The sequence below is a fragment of the Papilio xuthus genome, unplaced genomic scaffold (genome assembly GCF_000836235.2).
Source record: "Papilio xuthus unplaced genomic scaffold, Pxut_1.1 DF828780.1, whole genome shotgun sequence".
NCBI lineage: Eukaryota > Metazoa > Arthropoda > Insecta > Lepidoptera > Papilionidae > Papilio > Papilio xuthus.
The window spans coordinates 4,967,978-4,995,262 of NW_013529869.1; the positions used below are offsets into that span (position 1 = coordinate 4,967,978).

Consider the following 27,285-nt stretch of genomic DNA (forward strand, 5'->3'; position numbering starts at 1 on the left):
AAATTGCTTCGCCAATTGCTACTGGTAATAAAGGTTGACACGTTTACGATATAATATGATTTTATGATTTCACTAGCTATCGCCCGCAATTCCATCTGTGCGGAATTAAAAAAAATCTTACTTAGTAGCGTATGTTTTCTTCCAGATTATGTTTTACATTTATGTTGAATTTCAGCGAGATACATCAAGTCGTTCTGGAGATACCTTCTAACACACATCCATCCAAACATTCGCACTTATAATATTAGTAAGATGACTTTATATTATTATATTACTATTCATAGTCTTATTTTTAATATTTGCAAATTAATTTTCAGATTTCATAGTAACGTTTACAAGACCAGTTGAAAAACTGTTTATTAAATATTTATAATCTAAAATATCATATGATTCAGTATAAAATAATTCCACTAAATTCAAACTCGATTCTTAAAAATTAAATACATCGCACGTAATAAAGTATTTATATTGATTTATTGAAAAAATTGTCGTACCACCATCAAAATAAAGTGCATAATCAAATGACAACATTGAATTGGGTTAGCGGGTAAATGGCCTTCCGAAATCCGATCAATATCAGAATAGCGGTTTCTTTGGGGACGAATTAATTCCTTGTATAACCAATATCTCATTATGGGACTTATCCGGTGGTCCATTCAAGCTGAAATTATCTTTATGTGGTTAGGAATAAGAATGAAATTCATATAGCTAGCTGTATTCACAGGTAGACTGGAAATCTAGAGGCAGGCCCCTTGCTAGTCGTGATTTACCGCTCGGGCAAGTTTTGAATTAAATCTTATCCATAATTCTCCGCTGTGACGACGTGTACGGCCACTTTAACGTGTTCCCGCGGTTAATTACCAGCTAGTTGCCTTGTTTCCTGTAAATCCTATTTATTTATATCTTCTCATGTATTTGGTCAAGAAAACTATTATTGGCATTATTTTTTTTATATACACACTCCGTAACAAATGTCAATTTACTGATTTTTTAGTTTATACCAAGGAAATATCAACTAACTTTTATCTCAAATTTTAATTTAACAATAACAAAATATGTATGGAGGATAGGATTGTGGTTTTTTAATTAAAAAAAATATTATTAAACATTTCATCCTAGTACCATAATGATGTGATGAACATAGATTTATATGTTGGATCAAATACTTGCCATGTGTAATATTGCTTTAGGCTCCAATATCGCTAGGGTTCAGATAATGGCGGGAAAATATCGTGCCGCCATGATTGTTTTGTTGCGACACGTCGAGCGACAAATTGGCTCCGCGCGTCGCCGAGCGACATCTGGTGCTTTAATTAGACGTTACGAGATTAGAGGGCTTCAACATAGTCTAATGTATGGGAAAATTTAACCTTTGAATATTGAAGTTTTACATATTGTTCATGTCATTTGAAACATAGTTACTAACAAGAAATATTAAGAAATTGTAACTTTTATTGAATGTCTAACTTTGAGAGAGATTTTAACATGAACACATAAATGTCGTATAAAAATAACAAAAAAATCTTTTTGTCTCCATAAACTTACCAATCGTAAAAGACAGGAAGATCTGGTAGTAAAATAAACAAAAGAATAACTCACCCTTGCGCGCGACCGCGTACCCTGTTGATAGTCCGATCCGTACCCACGGCCCTGCAATAAAATGAACACATTACTATGTGACAAGAATGCAACTCTGTCACTTTAAGTCAATGGTTTGTGATCACATCACTTTGAATATCAACAATTTTAACATTTCATAGCAAATCCTGTAAGAGATAAAACTGATTTCAATAACACAAAAGAAAACACCAATAAAAATATTTGAGCAAACAAAAACCTGAAAGCGTGTCCCCATTGCCCAACAAATTAAATTAATCGCGACCATGTTAGGTTTTAAACATGTTAACACTAAATAAAATGTCACGGACGAACGAGAACAGGTTAATTCTGGTAGCGGGGTCACACGACCGCAAAACACGTCACCAACGCAACCACAATCTCTGTTTCAATTCGTGAATTAGTCGAAATTACCACGAATGCGTTGACAACGCGAAAAGTTCACAGTTGAGTCGCGTTTCGAGAGATTTGTGGTGAAGTTTACGTAAATTATCTTGTAAGTAAATAGCTTTAAGGATTATGTGACAGATAGAATTTTAGCTTCAAATAGATGTCGAAATAGTTTTGTGGTAGCCGCGAGTTAATAATAGACGGCTTTAGACGATGGATGAGACCATGTCGCTGTCTTGTTTCGACATATGTAAATAAATGTTTCATTTTAAAGTGAGCTATCTTATTTTAAGTTGTAAAAGACTTGTTAAGTATTAAATTTAACTTTGTTTTTACATTACTAACTTTTAAGTTACAAGTAAAGTTACATTGACAGAATACTGATCTTATTTATATGTAAGTTAATAAATATTAAAGAGTCATTAAATTGAAAAGAAGTAAATTGCCACATCATGTTTAACTATATCAAATTATATAATAGTTAAGTAAAACTATGAGAGTTGAAGTACATTTAGTTTTAACTTAAAGGTTGGCGTGCGGTAACGGCTTTGATTGAATTCACAACTTGCTTCACAACAACTTTAACTTTTATAGCGGACTAACAGCGGTTACGTTCAGAGGGAAACGAAGGTTGCATTCTTGAAAACTTAAGCCGCTTAACTAATTTGAAGCACTTTGCAATATAAAAGAACTTACAATAATTACATTTGTGTTTATTTCCACATGATATTTCTTTTTTTTTTGATTATAAGATGTTGTGTTTAATTTTAAATATATGATGATTATGTCTTGTCAGATATATCTCGACTGATATAAGCGAGCCTCTGTGACGTAGTCAAGAGTGTTAGGTAATGCTACGGGTGACGTAGCTACACTGCTACGCGTGGACGTAATTTCTTTTGAACATAATGTTAATCACATTTCTAAGGTTGCACACATATTTCACTTTAATTAGGAAAATTTTCACATGTGGATTTATTGATTTTAATTAAAATAATTTTAATTGTAATAACTTTATTTTTATAGTACTACGCTATCCAAAGATTATGGATAAGGAGATGGATAGAGCTGTATAACTAATCGTATTTGTTGGTAACTCAGACCAGGAATAATTTGCGCTATTCCCACCAGCCTACGCTGAGATATGGCGGGTATTAAAGTGAGATAGTAACGTTAAGAAACTTACCGTGACAGGCGATTTGTCATACATATTATGCGAACTTATGCCCGAGTTATTTCTCAGTAAACTTAATACGTGAAAATGCTTGTCAAATTGATTTAGTACGGAGTTATTTATCTAGTTATTTTTAAATTATATATTAAGTTGTATACTAAAACCGATTTAAACCGTTTGTTTTGTTTGATTTTAATTTTTATATAAGAAGGAATATCTGATAGTATAGTTTTCTACTTACGAAAAAATAAGAAAATGTTTTCTTCGCGCACAAAACATCGCCCCAGAGCGTATGAACATTTTAGTTTTCCTTTTAATGCCGGTGTCAAGTTTCGGCAATCCACCATGAATACACTTTATCTGATTTTTATCTCTCCCTCCGCCGTGATCCATAAAAAACCGTCCTTCGTGGCTTTTCCGGCTTTCCGTTCGGCCCAAAGAAAAATTGCTTGCATTAGCGGGCGGTGACATAATGTAAACAGAATTAGTCGCCGGTAATCGAATCTGAGAGAGGGCGTGTTCCCCAACTCTGTAGCTGTTATAACTGAGTCAACGGAAAGAGATTTGATACAAGTTATTGGTTATTCTTTAGGGATAAACTCTGAGAATTTTATAGAAAACAGGTGCTACATTAAATTCAAAGAATGATACAAACTCAAGTGACAGGATTATTCTGTTACCCAAAATTCTAGTTCCGTTAGATAAAGTCTATTAGGTCAATTAGTTTGTAGTACAAAAAGATTTATTGGAAAAGATTTTCATTAACACAGTATAAATGATTAATGATTTCTCGCTCTCTCAAATTATTGTCGATACTTTTATGTACTTGAAATGAATGTTATTATAATTTCTTTCGATCTGAATTAATATACACTAGGAATTCCAATGAAATTGTTTTCACAGTAAAAGAAAGTCTAGATTCATCACTTTTATGTCTGCAAAAAAATACCTTTACACGTAGGAATATTCTTTATTGGTAAAAAATCTCTTACATATCCAGACATCGCTTAAACAAACCGATTTCTTTGTACTTCGTGCCGTTTTATTTGAATGTGCTTTGAAAAGACTTGATTATTCGTATGCCATCGATTCCACACTCGCCTCAAAGGACGTCAGCGCTCGAGGGATATTTTGTGAGGCATAAATTCCGCACATCCATATCAAATTCGACCAACCAGCGTAGACCTGACTACGCTGTTTTTATTTCAAAAAGAATACGATTTACTATTCGAGAAATCAGATTTCCTGTGAATTTACTAAGAGCTATTGTGAAAGTACCAGATTGTTAATAAAGGTACAGATATGTAGAATGATTAATGAAATAGAACCGTCTAAAACTAAATAATTTTATCACGTAAGGAAGTTTAAGGCCTACTAAATCGAATTTAAAACTCTTTATAACTTACTACCTGTTGCCCGCAACTCCGTCCGCGCGGAATTAAAAAAAAATATTCGTAGCCGATGTGTTCTATCAGGCTATGTTCTACTTGTATGCCAAATTTCATCATGATTCATGCAGCCGTTCTGAAGATAACTTCTTACAAGCATCCATCCATCAATCCATTAAAACATTCGCATTTATAACATTAGTAAGATTATCAATTTAAAAAAGCTTAGAAAATAGTGTAATTTTTAAACACGTAAATCTTCTTTACAATTAAACATTTATTCCATACAATCCCAACTCGAATACTTAGATTCATTAAATTCGTAGTTAAAACTGTGCTAACATTTGCACAGAAGTTGGGTAATAAATTAAAGGCAATAGTCGATGTACTAGTTTCACTTACGTAAGCAAAGACGAAAGTTATGCCAGACTGAGACCTGTGTAGTCTCTCTCTTTCTCTCCTTATTTCTCTATAGCTAATGAATAGACGTGGTATACATAGACAGGCTATAAGCGGTACTATTTTGTGCTTATTTGATCTTCGCCATTTTCTCGCTGACGGTTACGGTTGATAGCGGTGGTAAAGATTGGAACTAATAATAGAGATAGAATTAACTGTCAGTAACATCAACAGGCGCGTTCAACTCGGAACGATGCAAAAGCTGACATTTCCAAACAATGACCTATCCATTAATACAGATCGCAGCTGACGTATGGCGATTCTGATACGGTACGTAATGGGATTGATGTCTGATATACCTATTCAAGAATTGAATGGTAAAGTAACCTTCATTTTTTACAAAATTATATTAATAATATACAATCAAAATAAATTTAATAATAAATAGATTCATTCTTCGCGGAAATAGAAAAAGAAATAGTAAGTGGCCTATTTCTTCTTCCAGACCATATTCTACACCTATGCCTTATTTTAGCAAGATCAACGCAGTCGTTTTAGTGATACCTTCTAACATCCATCCATCCACCCATACATCCCTCCATCCTAACATTCTCATTTATAATATTAGTAAGATTATTGTATTCTGTGCATGTTTACTTTTGTAAAATGATTATAAAATTAGTTACACCAAAACAATATGAATATAATCTAAAACATTTATTAATTTGTTAATAAAAACTCGTTAATTGAGTGCAATAAATCACCGGATTAATGAATTTTAATTGTCGATTGTAAAAACAATCAATACAATAACAAAACTTTCGAGAATTCGAAATCCCATCGTAAATAAGCATCGTATCAATAATTAAATTCGGATTTTTGGACACATAAAATACAATTTTTTATCTGTGAAAATATCTTTAAAACATACATTTGTATATTATTATATTTTGTATTATTTATCTGAAAGTAATAAGAAGGTTATGTCTATTTCTTTATATTTATAGGAAAAAGAAGTGGTGGCTTTATAGTATATTTTCAAATCACTCTTCCCTTTAAAGTTTTTGTAAAATTTATATTATAATATAATATAATAAGATTTTTGATTTCAGTATTATGTACAATCAATTATATTATTACGAGATACTGTAGGTTTCTGAGACTATAATCTTTATTTAAAATATATTTATATTTGTTCGGCAAAGATGATGCGTATGTCGATATGTTTTATACAGAGATATTGGTCGCGGACACAAAAGGTCGGTTGACTCATTTTACTCTAAGATTCTAAAAAACTAATGAATTATCTTTCTAATAAACCATAACTGTATCCATCAATTATAATTTGCTGATAACTCAAATTGTTAATCGAGTTACTTGTTTGTTTTTGATTTTAATAAAAAAAAATCACTACAAATGTTATACTTTCTAATATATTTAAGCTACGACTACAACGCCACTTTAAGATTTTATCCTCAGCCCACATTCCGGTGTGTACGTGGCTGAACACACAAAATATTCGTCTTCGATCCAATTTAACTTTCACCTAAACTTGTTCAAACTTCATCGTATAGATTCTTTGCGAGCTCCCTGGTGTGAAGTGCCATTATAATTTGAAGTACTTATATAATCTCATATATTATTTAAATTACTAATCCCATATATAAAAAAAAAATAAAAAAAAATATATCATTAAATTAAAAAATTATCAAATGTATGTGTGAAACTGATATGAAAAATAAACGTATATGAGATTTGATTTCGTTTTTTTTTAATATTAGCAAATTTTTGTTAACTTACTAATAATTTTTGTACCATTCCAACTAAGCTGTAGGCTTGTTTGGTTTGGTTGTTGACATGGTTTACGACAATAGTCGAATGGTGGGATTCGAAACCCCGATCTCGTGATCGGAAATCTGTATCCCTAACCATTAGGCTATTGGCGATTGTTAGATAAATTAGTTTTCGAAATGAAGCAAAACCACGCTAATTTCATGTGAAATTTTAAGTTTCTATGTTTAAATGTAATTTGTATTATGTTATAAAGAAGTTATGTTCATCATATAATAATATTTTATCGTTAGCAAATAAGCCTTTAACGATGTGAAGAAAAAAAAATTCAATAACCTCGGAACTCTATTAAAGCTTTGAGCGTTGTTTCATAACTCTGCGCCGTGTACGCAAACATAATAACAAAGATTTATTATTAGTACATTTCATGTGTTTGTTGTAGATCAAAAGGTTGTTTATTCAACTCCCCCCCGTCACCCCGCATCCCCCCGCATCGCCAACACGCGTTCTTGTTAACAACAAGAATTTGTAAGCAATCAAAACTTGAGGAGGGCTTCTGATTATACTTTGTTAAAATTTGAGCACAAAGTGGTTGGATTGATAAGGTCGGATATTACTAATCGCTTCGCTCTTGAGATTTGTGTCTTACTCGGAAATTTTACTTGCCACGACATTCTGTTGATCGAGTTTTTAATTGAGTTATCTTATTTATTGATAATGACATTTGGCAAAGTTTTATTATTTTGTTTTTTTTTTTATTTTATTTTGCTGTTTTGAACTTCAGAAGAGACTGGCTGGATAGATTAACATCAACATATTGTTAATAAAAAATTAAAAAAAAAGTTACTCGCTATAACAAGATATGAGTTTAAACAATAATGGAAGTTTTTTTTATATTTTATATTTATCATTTATTTATTTTATAAGCACTGTAACCACATGGCATAAAGAAATATAGCGACAAAACAAAAACAACTTTAGTAAATAGAAAAGTTGTCAGCTAATAGAAAAAGTCCCGAGTCACGTGGATATTGAAGCACATTAATCACCGAACTGGCAACACTTTCCACATTCCGAAGATACTCTTATTAATTAATTAGAATTGTTTCTCTAGTATTGCCCATTATTTTTTTTATAATAACATGACATTTTTTTCAACAAAACATCTTTGAAATAGTACTTTCGAAACTTACTTTTTTACGACAAAAAATTAAGTTGCTGTGATTAACTGATTTGTCTTGATTTTAATTTTATTAGTTTAATGAATAAACAATAAAAATATTTATATTATTTAACATCAAAATTATATTAAATCCTGAACATATATAACGTTATTCGTAGTCAATTACACACAGTCCCTTTGAATTACATACAAACATGATTGGTCCAATTTTATCACTTCCGCCTTCTTTTCAACTCTTCAAATACAAACAATGATAAATCGATACGCATAAACATCTTCCGCATGTTCCCTTTTATTTCTCCTTTCGCTACCTTTTTATTTAACGTAATTCAGTAAAGGTTTTATATGAGAAACACATTCGGAATATACTAAAGGAAAAGCCGACAAAAGTAACACTGTCTCACTGTTTTTAGGTGAGAAGACAACAAGAACCTAACTGTAATTTACTTGTAACCACTATGTAACAAGTACTATGTGTCACGCTTGTCATTTGTTTCCTATTCATAGTTTTCAATTGTTTATAATATTACGAACGAATAGTACATTTCATATCCAAAAAAATATACAAAACATATTATATTAAAAATAGAACACCACCGGCTGCGGAATCCCATGACTCAAACAACCAGTGGTCAGGGCTGCAGAGACAGGAACCTTCTCACAATGCGCGCGGTTTCTAGGATAACTGCCTTTTGTATCGGGCTCTTAAACTAACTGTTTAGCGAGAGCTTCTTGAGATGTTGGTCGAAGCTCTTTTACGAACCTTATCATTATTCGACTCTTCGAAGCAAGAACCCAGAAACCTTCAAAATTACATTATCAACAAGTTTAGATTTGGAGTAGATTGTCATTGCAATCAAAGCTTTAAATCAAATTAAAAATAAGTTAAGCAAAACTTGAGAATGAATATTGTTTTTCGGATTCGGATTTTAGTTGTTGTATGACACTTGATAGACATACCTTCTGCGTGTTGACCTCCCGTGTGGAGATGCCCATCTTCTCGTGGTGTCGCAGCTGCACGGGGTAAATGATCTGGTAGTAGTGTGCACCGATGTTGCGAACTAACTCCTGATTCTGACGGTACTCGCGTAGCAGCCGCTCCACCTCGCCTGCGACAAAGTGAGAGTGAGATAAGAGAATGGAGGACAAGAGAGAGTGAGGGAGAGATCTAGTATAACGTTTAGAAAAAAATTACAATATTTTTAATGACTTTAAGATTGAAACACGGTTATAGTGAATTATAATATTAAGTATGGTCTGTGTATGAGATTATGAGCTAAAATGATAAAAATTCATGAATGTAGATAAAATAAATATTTTTCTTTTATCGAACGCGTTCAGAATATCTTCCATATAAAGTTATATCACATCTCGCATTTTATTCTCTTTATAGTTTGGGAGTCATCCTTTGTCATAGTGTCTAAATCTACGAACGTAACCCCAACATTCTCAATTTAAGAACGATATTCATGGCCTTAAAATATGCTTAAAATATACGACTGAGTCCGTACTCTTATCTTTTATTTTATAGCTTTCGATCAGAGCGACCTCTGACTGCTATAAAATCGACCAGCGGAATAACCGAACCGATAGTGACCTGGGACGTTTCAGTTTTATACATTTACTTGTGTACTCATATATGCTAGGGTTGCCAATTAAAAATAATTTCGGATCATTTTTCTCCACGTAACATTCGAAGTATTATTTTAAACAGCATTTTTTTAAGACATCAAACTAAAGTCTAAGCGCTAATTTCTTTCTTTTTTCTTGCAGATATTCTGGGTAGAGATGAACTTATAACAGGGACACTCTGTCTATTAGAATAAAAAGAAAATTAAGAAAATATCGATAACTTTGTAACAAAACCGCTATTGAGATATAGTTATTAATTATGCATTTGTTTCGAGCTCTAATTAATTATTGGTCTGATTGACGTAACTGGGGCGAACCCTTTCAGCGCGTTCATGATTACTGCCAATAGGCTCTTTGCAACTCACTACCTACTAGTGCCACAGTGTGCCCGCGGCGATGGAAATTGAATCAAAATTTATAGAGAGATGAATTATAAAGTTTAGATGAATGGATAGTTGTAAGAAGGTATCTCCAAACGACAGCACGGATGTTCCTGAAATTTGGTATAGATGTAGACTAGAGCAACACATAGGCTACTAATTAAGTTTTTTTTAACCTGTGTGGATGGAGTCATGGGCGACAGCTAGTTGTATATATATTTAAAATTGAAATTCTAATTATATTCGTAGTTTTAAGGTTAATTTTCCAAAAAGTCTTAATTTGAGCTTAACGAGATGTAGATAACAATATCTATCAGACTTATTAATTCAATTGAGATAGTAAAAAATACGCTCGTATTTTTCTCGAGTCTTAATAAAAATAGAGAAGAGCTTCGTTAAACTGAATAACAAAGTAAAATCTACGATAGATTTGTGCAAATGAAGTTATAGTTATTAAAATGAGTTCTGCATTATTGGAATTGCATTTGAAAGTAAAATTTGAACAGAACTCGAGTGTATTGTCCGCGAGGGTCAGAGAGGCCGCGATTGAACCCGCACTTGAAGATGAGACCTGAATATAAAACATAGTAGTTTTGTTGCTTTTCAGAATATTTCGTTTTTCTGTATGCATATTGAAACAGGAAATAACAAAACGACACTGGTATGATCTCATCATAACGCGAGCATAACAATTTTAGTTATATTATAAATGCGAATGTTTAAATGGATGGATACATAGATGTTTGTTAGAAGGTGTCTCTAAAACGGATATTGGCATAGATGTAGAGCATGGTCTGGAAGAACACATAGGCTGTTAATTCTTTTTTTTAATCCTGCGCAGATGATGTCGCGGAGGTTTAAAAAAGAGCCTATGTGTTTTTCCAGGTTATGTTCTACATCTATGCCAACTTCATCGAGATCCGTTTTGGAGATAACTCCTAACAAACATCCATCCATTTAAACGTGCGCATTTTAGTATTAGTAGGATTGAACTAATTTCAACTTTACTAAGGTAAAATGTTCTTGTGTACATGTTGATATTCTCGCAATCATTGATCTTTCACTACCATTTGAACATAGATCCATTGATAACAAGATTTCGATGGTCGAGCAACTCTTCACTCAAATATAAGATCAAAGGCGAATTCGAAAGTCCGTTTCTAGATAGTTTCCAATTTGCGAGGAAACAGGGAATGTAGGGTTGACAACTTTATCTTTTAAATTAATTTTATTGACTTTGATTAGAGGAAATAAAGACTCAATCATTCAAGTGATGTTACAGTTATAGTTAATAGGGGTGGACAATGACTGAACGACCAAAGACCATTATTGTGGCATTTAAGCCAAAACTCCTTTTAAAAGTTCTAACTAAATTATTATTGATTTTGATATATAATACTGTTGAATGTAGATTTTAAAAATTATAGAGGTGACGTTATAAATATATATAGTTAATCAAATAATATAAATCTCTTCTTGCTTATAGTTACGAGTACAAACTTTTTAAAATCGATCTGAATGAATACTATCATAGCTATAAGTTTCAAAAACTTTGTCTACAGTAGTTATAGCAAACTAAATGTTAGCTAACCCTAGATGCATTGAAGAGAGCTTAGTAAACATAGTTCAAACATTTGCCTCTAAAACTAATCAACAACCCACTAAGCCGCTGCGCGTCCACATTTCAAATGATATTTGCGAAGCCATGGGCGCGTTCGAACTGTAATCCAGTTTAAAGTTTGTGTTGTACTTAAGTGTTTGCTGGTTATTCTTCCCTGTACTTAATGTTGATTTACGTATTATGTAATTTATTCCGGTAATTTATGCTTTATTGTGTTTCGTGTGTTATGTAAGCGAATATATATTAGTTCAAGCTTTCATCCTTTCGTGCGCGTGGAATTAAAAAAAAAAACTTAGTATGTAGCGTATGGGTTTTTACAGACTATATTCTATATATGTGCCCAAATTCATAGAGATCCGTTAAGCCGTTATCTAAATATGTATCAGCCATCCATCTTCCATCCATTCGCATTTATAATATTCGTAAGTACTATGATGTTGTTATTTTTGAGTTAAACTATATAATTTCGCACATAAACCCGTGTTTAGCTACAAGAAGATATAACATTTTAAAGTGCCGTCTTTTCTGCTTGCAAAATTCTCAGTCTGTCGTTATTTAAGTTAAAAGTAAACAATGGACAAATCCTATTCCTTACAAATAATATTCAATTGCAAATGCATCAATATGAACGCATGAATATTTTCCAACGCGTATTAGAAGCAACATAACCACAACTGCGTAACGCAAGCTCATATCCTACTCATCTGAGATAATTTTATTAAGCCCTCGTCCGAAATCATTTATGTTTGAAAGCTTATTCATGGAAAGTATATCTTTTGTTGGAGACGAGGCGCGATTCGTCCCCAACGTTGCTCCGACTCCAACGTGACTAATTGAGTTGGCCGCTCACTTTCAATTCGCGCTGGAATAAGTTTGACAAATTATTCGAGCCGTTAACCCATTCATTTGTCTTTGAGCGTCATTCATATTCGAAAGATTATTAATAATGTTCGAGATATGTTTTCTTTGAATTGAGATGGATTATTATCAAATTATAATGCTTTAATTTACGAGTGTCCAGTATCTTAATTGGTTCCATTCCGGAGAAGAATACGAACTTAATTATTACTAATTATTCAATACGACTACAATGACAAATATCATTCAGTTTTTATTACTTCAAAATTATATAATTGAAAAGGAATCTTTATAAGAATAACAAAAGTACTAAATGTTATGGAAGTCAACACAGACATTTGACCTTGAAACTGGAAATATTTGAAATAAATTTAAAAAGTACCTATTACTACGTTAAATATAAATTAATCTTTTAAGTGGCATCAAAATGAAAAGTTCTAAAAAGTTTTCTTGTTAGTTTCTTCTCTTTAACTTCCCGACGACTGAATTTAAATTAAGAAAGCGAACACAAAACGTCTTTAAGAAGGTTTTAGTTAATTCACTAATTACTTTAGTTTCAAAGTTAATACTATTTTTACTGTGTCAAGGCGATGATACTGTTACATTAAATTCTATTAGTTGAAAGTATTTAAGTGAACAGATTTTAAAAGTTTTTCTTTAATTCTACATTCCTTTTAAAATACTAACTCATGGAATAATTAAAACGCGTTTCCCTTTATATGATTTCAGTTGAAACTAATATAAAAGAATAAAATAAAATGTTTGTTCAATTTAATAATATACATAGTAAGACAATGTTAACATATGTACGCTTTTAGGTTTTTTGTACACAATATGAGGATAGTATTTGTGAGTATAACACGACAAATTAAGAATGATGTTGCGGTTCCTCTGGCGTTGCGGATGTCCATGGGCGTCGGATCAAATAATATTAGGCTATTCGTTTCTGGTTTGCCTCTTCTCCTATAAAAAAAAATAAAAATGATCGCGACTTCATCAGCTCAAATAGGTTATTAAAATTTAGGAAGACTACGACACTAGCCTTATTAAAATATCAACGCTTACGTGCCCTCAGTAATCAATCTAACACTTTTCTTGGTAACAAAAGCGCGCCATTTGCTCCAAATGATTGTAACAAATATTGTCGAAAAATATAATATCCTAACCAGATCCCGGTAAAAACATTATTGTATAGCGAAGTTATAATTCTAACCATACAACACGTTCGCGGCCCGCTTGCCTCGTAACCTTAATTAAGCAATTCATCATAACTCGTTCCGCCGACAAAATCCATTGTAAATTTCGGTGCTACCTGAAACGACTGACAAATTTACTATGATCTACCCCACACTTTGGAAACTGTGAGAGTTGTAAAGTCGACTGAAGATACTGCCGCTACATTAGGTGTCAAGGTATGTTGGTGGCGAGGCGTCCGCAACGTTTTGCAAGCAAAGCTCGCCTGATGTATGTATTTTGCTTGCAGCCTTATGCTTAAAGTTAATTAAGTTGTGCGAAATATTGCTTCCAGCTTTTTTGTTTGTTATTGGATTTTGTATTCCAATTGTATGATTTGAAACGTTTCAGCAAAGGATTGTTTTCATTTTTACGTAATGAAAATAGGATGGATATCAATAATGAGACTTTTATTAAAATTATAATCTATTTGTTTTCAGTTGCATTATAACTCAGAATTGGAAATTATCAAAATTGTTAAACATTCCTAATCATTTTGACCGTACTTATAAATTATATAAGTTACTAAAATCGTAACGCTTAATTAACCGTGAGTTTCCTAAGCCAAAATCTCATTATCTTTGACAAAAACAGAGATAAAAATTTATTTAAACGGAGATATTGATCTCGGAAACTCAAATTAATTTCCTCTATTTTCTCTCTACTCATTTCCTTATTTGCAAATTACACGCACATATGCTGATTTTAGAATGTTTTAGCGTTAAGCCGTCGTCGTGTTTTCGAAGACTTGCAGAGTTTTCTCATTCATAACGTCGTAACATCAATCATCCACACGTATACGAACTCGTTACCGTGATTTATAGTCTGAAAGCGGTGTTTATTGTATATTAATTACAAAACCTCAAGCCCTCCATCAAAAAACCACGTTGTTAGAGAAATTGTGTGTCAGCGTGGCGCTAGTGTCGCGCGCAAATACGATATTTAGTTATCACAAAAGGCCTTTTTCACACCTCAATAGACATCGCTTTACGGCTGACAGGCGTTTAGTTATTTATTTCACACGTAAAGTTTGTTAGATGTTTTAATCTCAATATATAAGGAATTTTTGTAGCGTAATTACAAAGTCAATGCTGATTTTATTATAATAAATTTGTTTGTAATATACATATTGGCTATTTCTGTTTTTTTTTTAATAAAGTGAGTGGGTTGTATATATTTTTAGTATGAATGTTTTGGTAACCCTTAACCATTAAATTGGACTAATATTAAGGGATTAATTTTGGTAGAAATCAAAGTGAAATCGACACCCAAGTCTCTATAATGTAAAAGAAAATAATAGCAATATTATTTTGTATTATATTTTATTTAAAAAGTGAAAACCAATCACTCCGAAGCCGTCTATTGGGAGATACTAACGAACAACCTTATAAATTCACTTTGAAATGATTGGAAATTCAATAAAACTCACAACCATTTTTTTTTATAAAATTCAAATATTCAAGCTTCAGTGAAAGATCCTAAGCAATCATGAAAGTTCGTGAATTTCACCTAATTAACTTTTGAAGCGACCTCTAAGAGTCTAGAGTCATATTTAAAAGACTACGATGATGTCGAAAAAATTTTTAATACTGTGATATTAAAGTTGTTCTGCGAAGTCGACGAGGTCCCGTCGAGTCTTAATCATAAAAAAGTAAAACACAAAAGTATCTCGAGTTTTGGGTTCGTAATAAAATGTCTATTGTAAGGGAAACATTTACGATCATTTAATCCTGAGGTTATGAGAGATAGCGATCCGGATTACAAATCTTTAATTGGAATTTACAGGTAAGTATATTAGATTCTTACTAATATTATAAATGCGAATCTGGATGGATGTTTGTTAGAAGGTATCTCACCAACGGCTGCATGGATCTCGCTGGAATATGTAGAACATATTCTGGAAAAACGTTAAAGCAATTGTTTTTTTTGGGACCTATGGTAGTTGTAGGCGACCCCTAGTTATGTAATAAAATAAAAGATTGACTTCAGGAAAGTATTACTTACTTTGCAAGACTTAGCAAGAACTTGTTCAAAGACTTGTAAATTACACTGAAACGCATATGTTATTATGAGGTCAGTAACATAAGACAGATTATAAATAGAGCGTTTCAGTTAACTTATAGAAAATTTAATCAGTACATTACTGTACAGAGTTGAATTTCGACATAAAACTTTTCATTGTAATAAAGGTTCAAGGATAAAGTATAAAATGTCCGCATTCTATACACAGTGAGCGCTTTATGGAGGGTCTAAAGCGCTGCAGCGCTGGATTGCTTTTAGGTCGGAACAAAGTGAATGGTCAAGGAGCGCTCAGCGCTTTGTGCAGCATCCGGCCCGAGAGAGGTCGTCAAGGTGTGCCTATACGATGACGCAAATACCTGCATCGTTGTGGAAAAACGTGTTTTAGATTGCGAATAAAATTGTTTTCAACTTTTTACTACACAAAATATTTAATCCAGTTTTTTTCAGGAGATTTAAGGCTAATGAATGGAATGAAAACTCAAAAACAGCAATTAACTATTTTGAAATCAATGATTGTAACTGATGGAACTTATTAATAACAAAAGTGCGTATATGTTAATTTATTAATCTATTTATTACAAAAATAGCAATATTATTTGCTGAATAAAATCTACATGAAAAGACGTACGTCGAATTTCCATAATGATACGTTCCACTCGGTACAGTCAGCGACAATAATTTGTTCGGGTTAGCGACCACCCTCTCCCGCCTCTTCATCGCGTAGTCCGCGCACTCAGCCGTGCGACGCATTTGTCATTTAAGAGACAGGACCTGTCAAGCGAGCGCATTCCTCTCTGTCAAATACAAATAAATTCGACATTTGCCTGCGTGCTCGATTTGTGTAAGTTTATGAGTCAACAGCGTTAATAAAGTCGTTTCAATGTTACGTAAGTGACAGTAAATGTGATTGTCATCTTTACCAAGCTAACCGTGAAAAGTGCTAGGATTTATTTAGTAAGCAAAGGCACTTTTGCCTAGTCCGTTTCACTGTAGTCAAAGTTGGCGAGCATGCGTGACGTTTTCGACGTTTACGAGTGTGACTGTACTCTCGACATCCTACATTTTAATGTCTGAGACCGAATGTGGCAATTTCATATTTATGACGTCACGAATAATAAGTAGAAATGTTCCGTACATGGAAGGCAGGGAACTTTGTATGAACTCAATATTCATAAGGAGTTTTAAAAGTTAATGATTATGTTGCGACATTTTTATTAAAAATAATAAATAACCTCAGATATTTATATCTTAACAATGCTATGAAAAAATATTAATCCAATCTGCCAAATATCATACATTTTTTTTACAAATAGCTGAGCAAAGCTGCCAGTCTTCGCAGCGCATGAATGCTCTTAGTATAAAATAAAATAAAGATTATAAAGAATAACGAACAGTGAAGGGATTTTTATAATTCATTAGTTACATACTGATTCAGATATTTTTTCTCTTCAATAGAATACGTCTGCCCTACAATGGTTGCCGGTAAACGTTGACCCCCCCGCGCCCCGCACACGCTGCGGTCGCTCCTAGCTAAGCCTAACCTATTTTCCTTTCAAACTCAAATCAAAGCAAAGCCCATTTGAATAGACTCGCCGGAGTTTGTTCTCAGTCTATAGTTTTACAAATTCATTGTAATATTAATTGGTGATTGCGTAGTATGATCTAATTTAGACTGTAATTTTTAACATTGAATTGTAATAATATTAAAATTTTATATTTTTAAATATTATTTTTTAATTTATTTTAGTTTACACCTAATGTTGTAAATTGTGTTGTTGCCAAAAATATATTTTTCGCATCGAAATATGTAAAAAAAAATATTAACGAAATCCATAAACCGGTCTGACTGTACTCGTATAAAACATCGAAATATGCAACTTTGAAATTACCTCATTCATCAAAAATAAGTCTTACTGTGTGTACTTTATAGGCCACATTAGAATGGACATACGCAAAAAAATTAAAATGTTTATAGTTTATAGTCTTAAAAAATGTAATCCAGTTTTTACAAATTGTTATACATAATTAAAAAAAAAAACTACAAAATGTATGCAAAGCTAAATTGATTTTGTTAAAGTCGTCTATTCTGTAAACATAAAATTGCCGTGTACGATATCGTTTAGAACGGCCGATGTATGTCTCGCAATCATTTGCATGTCAATGCAACACACATGTAAATTCAAAGTCGTGCCTTGTGACCGCGTTCCCGGGACGTGCCTCGTCTCCTAATCGATTTCCAATCTCACCAGCTTTACAGAATACACACCTCGTTGTTTATTCGAAACAAGTTTACACGATTCCTTACTTTCGTGTAATTTGATTTATTGGAAGGTAAGATTACGTTAGGATTTATTTTGTATTTTATTATTGATTTATAGTTGTTAAATCTGACGATAATCTGCTTACGTTTTAATTAGTAACTTGCCATAATTCGTATTAGTAGTAGATAAAATAAATTAAAAACATACTTTTTGATATGAAACAATTTACATACATATTTCTTTGTATGTAATTCGTACATCTTTGTACATGAATTTTAGAGTTATATTGGTTAAACATAATTTAGAAAGTCGGACATGTCTCTGATATAAAAATCTGCCAAAACTTATCCTACCAAAAGGTTATATGTAGAAACAAATAAATTCAGCAGGTAGTACAAACAAATTTCGACTATATTTATGAGGCCGGGGCAACGAGCGACGAGTATGAGAATTGAATTTCACAAAATAGTTCCAATTTCTAACTCGCTCGAGTTCGGTCACTCGCTAACAAACTCTGTACACTCTAAACTAGCGACTGAAAGTTAACAGGAAAGCTTTTATGTTTACCGGTAGATGGAGCTGTCCTGTGTTGTTTGTCAATTTGTATAGACAAGTTTTCTATGGTAATAACTAATAAAATGTTTATTAAAAGCGCGTTTGAAAGTTAATTAGATGCTTTTTTTATAGCAAATCAAGTTATAAGATACTTTAGCTATAAAGTGCATTTCTAACCGCGAACTTCTAAGACGAAAATCTTTAATAGAACAGATGAGAATATTTTTAAACAGATATTTGGTCTCAGAAACCAACGGTAAATAATTTGTATCAATTACATTTTAAATATCATGTTTCCCTCTTAATTTAAATTAATTTAAGCCACATCGTTGTCTTGTTAGTACTATTGTTAAGTAAAACGTCTTAATCTTCTCTTACTTGCATATTTTGTTTTGCTAAAAAACTAAATTGCATTTTAAAAGTTTTCTTAAAGCCTTTATAACATAGTTTTGAAATAGAAAGCTATTAAAGTAAATTTCATATTTTCCTCAAAGAGAGTAATTTTCAAAGAGACGGGACGTTTAACGATGCGAAGACGTTTTATGTTTGTACATAAAAAGTGTCGAAAAGTCACCTCAAATTCATAAACATCAAGAAGTATTAACATTTGAGTGGGGAATGGTTATTGCTCCACTTCCCGGTTTGTCCGGGACTCCTGGAAGATATATGCGAAAGGATGTCCTGGAAGAAACCGTTTTTATATCTCGCTGCACGCTTTAAAACCTCTTTTTCTGGTTTACGAGTTTCTACGGTCGCTGAATTAAAAAGTAAGAGGGGTTTCAAATTACTTTTTTTTAGATGAAATTTTATTATTTGTTTAAAGAATTTAATGCTTTTATATTTATTTAGTTAGAGTTCCGTACCTCATAGGAAAAAAACGGAATACTTATAGGATCACTTTGATGTCCGTCCGTCTGTCTGACAAGACCCTTTTTCGGAACTCTTGGGGCGCGTGTCACCCTCGTACTTGACCAGTTCTTTTTAAAGAAACAGACAACTATTAGGACAATGGATTCTTACCAAATTAGCAAGAAATAGTAAGTATCACTACTTGAATAATTATTATAGCAACTTATTTTGCAACGATATTAGGAGGTCGTACTTTACATTATGTGTTCCAAATGATTACATCTTTCTTCTTTATGTTTTCTTTTCGCAATACCCATGATGGGTGTAGTCGTAAATATATTTTTTGTCATAAATATTATGTATATTTTTATTTCGTGTTCCGTACTCGTTTTATACAGTCAGTATGATATAAAAACAATTTCCTAATTCAGCAACAAAATGTATAAAATTACGAACAGCAAAAATATTGAAAAATAAATAACGATTAACTTCAAGCTTTAGGGTAAATTAATTATAGTTAATATAATATAAATAAGGGATTAAAAAGTTAACAACTATTTAAAAAACATACTTACCAACTGGGCTCTCTTCATTCCAAAATGAATCATCCAGTGTGTAATCGGCTTCTGAAACAAGAGAACACGTTAAATTATTAAAAATATAAAAAAAAAACAAAGATTTAGCCGTAAATAAAAATGTAATTAAGTTAGATTATTAAGATCATAGAATACTTAAAATTATTAACAAATAAAATTCCATAAACAGTCTGATCTTCCCCTTTACAAACAATTCAGAGAACTTGAAAATTCATCATTACAAAATGTTTTAAAAATGTCAAGATATAAATATATCTTAATTTAAATACGACAGCATAAGGGAGGAAAAAATGAGAAAATACTTGAGTCAGAAAAAAACAATATAAAAGAATGCAGATTACCAGGATGGTATAAATCAAACAATGGGATTATTTCGAGATAAAACGCCTTTTGCATTCAAACTTGAGTATCATTATTATTGTAATTAACTTATTATATAACGCAACATCATTGGCGCTATATACATAGCTTGACATGTCCCGAGTTATTTCAAGAAGTACGTTTTACATCAGCACTACTCATAGTAGTATGCAGTTATATTGAATGAACATTTATAGTTTAAATTTAGCGCGTTTTCTCGGAGTGTTATTTTACGAAAAGTCGCGACCGTGTACACGTGCCTTTATAATTGTTTAATGTTATAGTTAGAAAAATATACATTGTTAAAGTTGTTTAATTATTCCCAACGCTATCGAACACATGGCGTTTTATAAAAAGAATGGAAAAGTTTTTCTTCGCCTTACACAAATAATTATGAGCCAACTTCGAGTTTGTTAGTCAACAGAGTTGGAAATTATAATTGAAGCGAGTAAAATTTAATAAAACTTCGAAGCGTTAATAAATTGATTTTAAAGTTTAATTTAAATTAATTTAGACGTCGGGTCGTATACCTTGACAAAGGATTTTTGTTCGCTAAACCGAATCCAAATTAGTTCTTTGAATGAAGGAGTGTGCGGAGTACTGAATTAGCTTTGAGAACAACGTTTAAAACAGCAAATAACCAATGAGAGGTAGACAGAAGTTAGGACAGAGAGAAAAATATCACTACTATTATATAATTAGCGCAGACGAAGTTGCGGACAACTGCTAGTATTCAATAAAGAAAGAAATAAAGAACGTAGGATGCATAAAGTCATCGGAAATTATGTTATTCATTTTAGACATTTCTAAACTGGTTTGAATGTTAAACATCTTTCTTATTCATATGTATAAAGTGATCGTGAAACACAAACTAAAAATTCGCTACATAAAAACATCACAACAGAACTCTTAAATCGTTCGTCTATCCGTCGGCCCCGTTTTTATTCGTCGCTATCGTACATAGCACATAATAACGCCACTGTAACTGCCGAGCCTTAAAACAATATCATACTGAAGGCCACCATTAGCTTTTACCGCGCAATAAGAGACTGTCTAGTTGAGTTTACTTGACGAATATTGTGACGCATGTTGAAAACGATAAGCGAGGTTTAAAAAAAACTTTTAGGTTCAGACATTTTAGTTTAGGTAAATAAATGTTATGTACACTTGCATTACTAAAATAATATTTTAACAATAACTAATGAATTTATTCGGGAACAAGGTCTAACTCAATCCCAGCTGTATCAATCTTACTTCTTACTAATATTATAAATGCAAATGTTTAAATGGATGGAAGGATGTCTGTTTAAATGTATCTCCGAAACGGCTCAACTATTTTTATGAAATTTGGCACAGATGTATTAAACAGTCTGGAAGAACACACAGGCTACTTATTAAGTTTAATTCTAATTCCGCGCGGACGGAGTCGCGGGCGACAGCTAGTATACTACTATACACAATGTATAGTGTTGTGTTGCTAAAGTTCAAGAATCCACGACATCAATATGTCTTAATTAACTAGACAAATTCAATTCTTAACACATATATACTATTAATTGTGAAAATAACTATTTATCCGCCAACCGCTTGTGTCAAAGTACTGTTTCAATAAATTAAGAAAACATTATTTCCCTCGTTCGGTAGCTAACAGCAACGTCAAAGGAAAATCTTAATTTAAAAGCAAAGGTTCAGAAAGAAAGGACAGAGGTTCACTTTACTTGTTTACGCGAGTCTCCTTTCTTTGTGAACTTATTTTTATTCTGTCTAAAGATGTTTGCGTACAAAATGTAATAGTATTATATTCAAGTGTATTTACTTGTTGGGGAACGTAAAAACGATAAATGGCTCGTTGTGTATTCTTAATGCTTTCCATTTTCTGAATAGATGGGTTTATGAAATTCTCTTATATCTCTCAATATTATAAATAAAAACGAAAAAAAACGTACACTTATCTTGTTAAAATTAATAATAAAATATTATAAAACATTAATATTCATACATTTAGTAATATATTACAAATTCCGTATATTTTAAAGTAGCTGTTGCCCCCAGCTCATGTGTTCTTACATACTCTGTTCTACATTTATACCAAATTTCAGCGAGACACATTGAGCTGTTCTGGAGATACGTAGTAACAAACATCCATCCAAATATTTGCATTTATAACATTAGTAATATTAATCGAATAAAATTAACCTAATACATTAAGCCAACTGGTACAGTAATTACGAAGAGTTAATAACTAAATAGCTTTAGAGTTTAGTCAATTAATTGGCTATGTTAGTTGCAGGTCGCGCCCGCTTGGCGGCGCTGCAACAGGCGCAATGATTTACTGCGGCCAGGCCAGTTGGCGGCCAAAGCGGGGCTCATTGTTATGTACAAGTGTACATTCTATATTCAGTGTTCTACTATATATTATTAGCTTACAATAGTCATGAGCTATTTAACGTGTTATAAATATGATATACTAGCTGTCGCCCGCGACCCCGGCCACGCGGAATTAAAAAACTTAATTGCCTATGTATTTTTCCGAACTATGTTTAACATCTATGTCAAATTTCAGAGAGATCCATACAGCGAGATACCTACAAAACATTTACATTTCTTATATTAGTAAGATTGTTGAATCAATTGGCGAAAAATATTTAAAAGCTAGTAAAAAAGTCATACCTGATGAGGGCACAGATTATAAAGAATATTTAGTTTTTTGACACTACAAAAGTAGTTTCTAACGAATGCTGAATGTTATAAAGACTATAGTTAAATGTCAATTATTAATTAATTCAACCTTCAAAAGTTTCAAACGCTTTTAGATACTACAATAGAACTAACAAAGTTAAACCTGCTCTAAATGTAGACAAGACACTTAAAATAAGTGAAAGTTTTCATAAACTCGATACCATCAACCCTTACAAAACGCTGCCTCTCCATTAAGGTATCGCTTGATTCAACTTCAAAACTTTTGCTACACTTTGTTCTCTTAAAGCAAAATAATCCAAAACTGACAGCTGTTACGGTGAATGTTTATTTAGATTTAACTTTTGAAATGACCTAAAAGAAATTTAAAAATTGGCAACCCTAATAACTATTCTTACACTTTATCATTGGTATACCAAATATATCATCATCATCTCACTGTCCTTGTCCCATTTACATAGGGTTGGCGCACCAGGTATTCGTAATTTAAATCAATTTATCTTTATTTTCCGAGTCTCAAAAACCCTTAATTATTTGACCTATTCAAAATTAAATGTCTAAAAGTAAAATTTGTTCCACTTCCAGTTATAGAAAAAGTAAAAGAAATAACTAAGGTCAAAGTCGAGCGGAGCCTAAAATAAAATAAACTAAAGCCTCATTATCTGCAAGGATAAATTTCGAGTCTCGCTTGTTTTTTTTTTATAAAGATTCATGGTTAGTAAAAGCCGTCCTCATTTAGAGGACCTATTTCGCTGAATTGTTGTTTTTTTTATCTCTCGTCGAGTTGCTAATTAAAATTAATTGATGTCGCATTAAGATGTTAATTATAATGAGGGAATGGAAGCTGAAATGTTAACAAGTTATCAACGCGAGAGGATTTCAGCGGGTTTATATTATTTGTTAGTTTATTATTGCTCTGCTCACTCCGTAGCAGGATTACGAGTGTTACTATTTCACGCCTCTATTACTGTACTCATTTTGTATTCGAAATAGGCATTTGAAACACTTTCAACGGACAAATTAATTTAATTTGAAATATTTTAGATGTTATTGCATTTGTGTAAAATAGGTAAACTCGTGCAAAATATTTTTAATATAACGTCAATTTTAGAAGATGAAGACGTAGATTGGAGATCATTTAAAAAGGCTAGATACCAACTATATCGTATAATGAGCTTTACGGATGATGTCCTTGGACAAGAACGAACACTTTATAGGTGTATTTCAAAAAGGGATTGTTTTTTAACAGCGATAAAAATCACAACAAAGCTGACCCGAGCCTCGATTTAAAATGCTTCCCGAATACGAATGAGGCTCTGCGCCTGCAATTACTATACCTATGCGTGAGTAATTTAGTTTCGAACGTGACGCGACTCATCTGCGGCTCGCGTGACATGGTTCGTCCGCGTGTCACGTGACATGAATCACCCGCGTGACGCGCGACACGGCCACGTGTTGCGGAACTGATGCTGCGAGCAAATGCAAGACTGGATGTTGAGCAACAGCGCAAAATGCTGTTTGTTTAATAATTAAGTATAGTTTAGGGAGCACGCAGCTCGATTATCATGTTAACTTCATTAGGGGTATTCGTAACACGCGTGTTTAGTATTTAAAATTAGGTTTACAAACTGTATTGACACTAATTAGGTTTATGTCAAATGATACATGGGAACATAACAAAATGGTGCGCATATGCCCGTAGTGTATTCTTCTCTCTTTCCATATTTATTGTCAAAAATCCTTATAGCAAATAGCATAAAAGGCGATTTCCACTAAACAAAAAAGCGATCCATTTGGAATGGAAATGAAAAAAAGAAGATAAGGTAAAAATAAAATAAAATATGTAGGAAAGTTTATTTCCAGTTGGATATGATATGCTTACTTAACAAATGTGAAACAGTTAACGCGGCCTGCCCGGTAACCGAGGGACCCTCGATATCCCGCACTCGCTGCAATATTTTATGTATTTCCTCGGGTTGCCCTCCAAATGGAAATCGCTGTTAGAGAATTGTTCAAGAGATCCTTTGCCGGATGAAGATGAAAATTTGTACGCACATTCAATAACTGGGGATTCGACGTGAACCCGATATGTAGTTATTTATTTATCGCCCGTATTACCTAAAGTGATAGCGCACGTATGTTAACTGATGTCCTTGAATATATTATAAGGCCTTTTTATATCAACTTGTTACTTCAGATTATTGAGATTGATATTATCAGTTTATATGCTATTTTACTTTTATGTCTTCTCGAGGTGAGATCAGATCAAAATATAAGAAAAAGAACCGTAATAAATCCATAACAAAGGCACCATTTTAAGAAATCAGATGACGTTATCGGCGGCCATTTTCTCGACCGATGTCAAGCGTGAGTTGACGTCGCGCACTCCGTTCGGAAATCGAGTTACGATGTCCAATATTGATACGATTGTTGTAACAAAACGAAGGCAATACAAGTACAGGAAGGATAGTAATTCGATTCTCGGCTGATACGAGCCACTTCTTTGCCTCGCTTCATTGCGGGGAGGAATAATTTTATTGTTCCTCAGTATCATCCCCTCGGGCTCCCGCGTTATTGCATAGACGCGGGTTCATTGTACTACCATTACCGAACATACAAAATAAATAAAATTTACGATGCTTCTTTTGTTTCAAATTACTTTTTTACGTATTTAGTCATTTGAAAATTTAATTAAATATGCACTAAACTGAAGACAAGGAACTTTTGACATTGTCTGTTGTGATATTCTTCAAAGTTGTTTAAAGATTAACCTTATTATATTAAAATACCAAGAATACGATTGACGATTTATTCATTATAATTCAAAAAGGCGTTATATTTAGTCCTAAACCCGCATCGCTTAAGCTGTTTAAATTTAGAAACCCTTTATTTTCCATTTACAAAACCTTTTACTGTTTCGGGTCTAAGAGATTTGCGCGGGACCGCAATTGAATAGCGCTTATCTGTGGACGTTTTTAATCTGTGACGTGACGTTCAGAAATCTGTGCGCGACCGCAGCGCCGCCCCGGCCCGTGCTTAAAATTAATAATTAAATACATGTACGTGACTCACCGTACACCGAAATATGGCGCGGACGAACTCCTAAATGATTTTATCAGTTTTTAACAACCTCGTTAACTCTTGCAATTGTAATTAGAGAAATAATTTATGCAGTTGCAATTTTTTATTGCAGTAATTAAAAAGTTACATTCTCTTAAATTACAACCAAAATTCCAATTATAAGTAGGAAAGAATTGTATCTTTGGAAACAAATCTTCGTCGAGTCCTAAATAGATATTTTACATTGGATAAACATGAAGCGAGAGACATGTGGGTGCCTTCATTACTATAAATTCTCGAGATCGGAGGTCAACCCGGCCTTCCAGGTTCTAACCCGTAATCGGAAATTGCCCCGCTGTCAAAACGACCAGCCCATACATTCCCGACGAAATCGCTTCGAACCACGAAGCGCAGGTAACAAATCACCCAACGCTAGGGTTGCGCCTCGAATATCGATACATCGAAACATATTTTACGACTTATTTCAATCCATAGTAATCCCGGTACGCCGACCGAAGAAATCATTTTTGATCGATGCCTTCAGAGAAGATATGGGGCTTATTGGAATATTTTGCTTAGTATTTGCTAGGAAGCTGACAAGTGAAATTGTAAGCGATTTAACTCGTAAAGTGAAAGATTTCCATTGATTTACGCATCAAATACCACTTATTCACCGCTAAACATTTAGTACTGCTACGACGAAGGTGCGTAGCAAATACTGCGCGCTGCTGATTAAGTCGTTAACAAATAACACTATTAAAAAAATCTATTAGTTTACTTAACTAAAATTAACACAAGTACATTACATTTTTAATAAATGAGACATTGACCATATACTCAAAATAAAGAAAAAAAATCTAGTAATTTTAAACTTGATGCTGAAAGTTCAATTGAAGTGTTGCAATCTTTTTATATCAAGAACAACCTGCCATTTCAAATGGAACGTATTCCTCTACACAACTTCGACATGAAAACTGTCGGGATTAAAAATGAAAAAAGATTTATCGTAGCACTCCACGCGACTGTACCTCTTGTGTTTGAATTTCGAATGTTCTGAAAGGAATAGGTTATATATATTCGTGAAGTGATATTTGATTTCAGATAGAGAAATAATTAACTGCCATTCTTAGAGTTGTAACAGAGTCTACCTAAGTGTAGATTTAGTGCGAGAAATCTCGTTTACTAACTAACCTTATCGCTCTAATTCTTGCAACTAAAA

At 32.8% G+C, this 27,285-nt stretch overlaps 1 protein-coding gene across 3 annotated transcripts in view; it reads right to left on the bottom strand.

Annotated features, from left to right (window-relative positions):
• Window positions 1–27,285, bottom strand: part of mmd (disintegrin and metalloproteinase domain-containing protein mind-meld) — a 188,931-nt gene that overhangs the window by 98,053 nt on the left and 63,593 nt on the right. For all 3 annotated transcript variants that reach the window (XM_013326784.1, XM_013326783.1, XM_013326782.1), the window contains exons 2-4: window positions 19,929–19,979; window positions 8,903–9,051; window positions 1,600–1,650 (exon numbers count right to left, since the gene is read on the bottom strand). In XM_013326784.1, coding sequence (XP_013182238.1) covers window positions 1,600–1,650; window positions 8,903–8,938 — 87 coding nt within the window. In that variant the 5' untranslated portion in view covers window positions 8,939–9,051; window positions 19,929–19,979. The remainder of the gene's footprint in view (window positions 1–1,599; window positions 1,651–8,902; window positions 9,052–19,928; window positions 19,980–27,285) is intronic.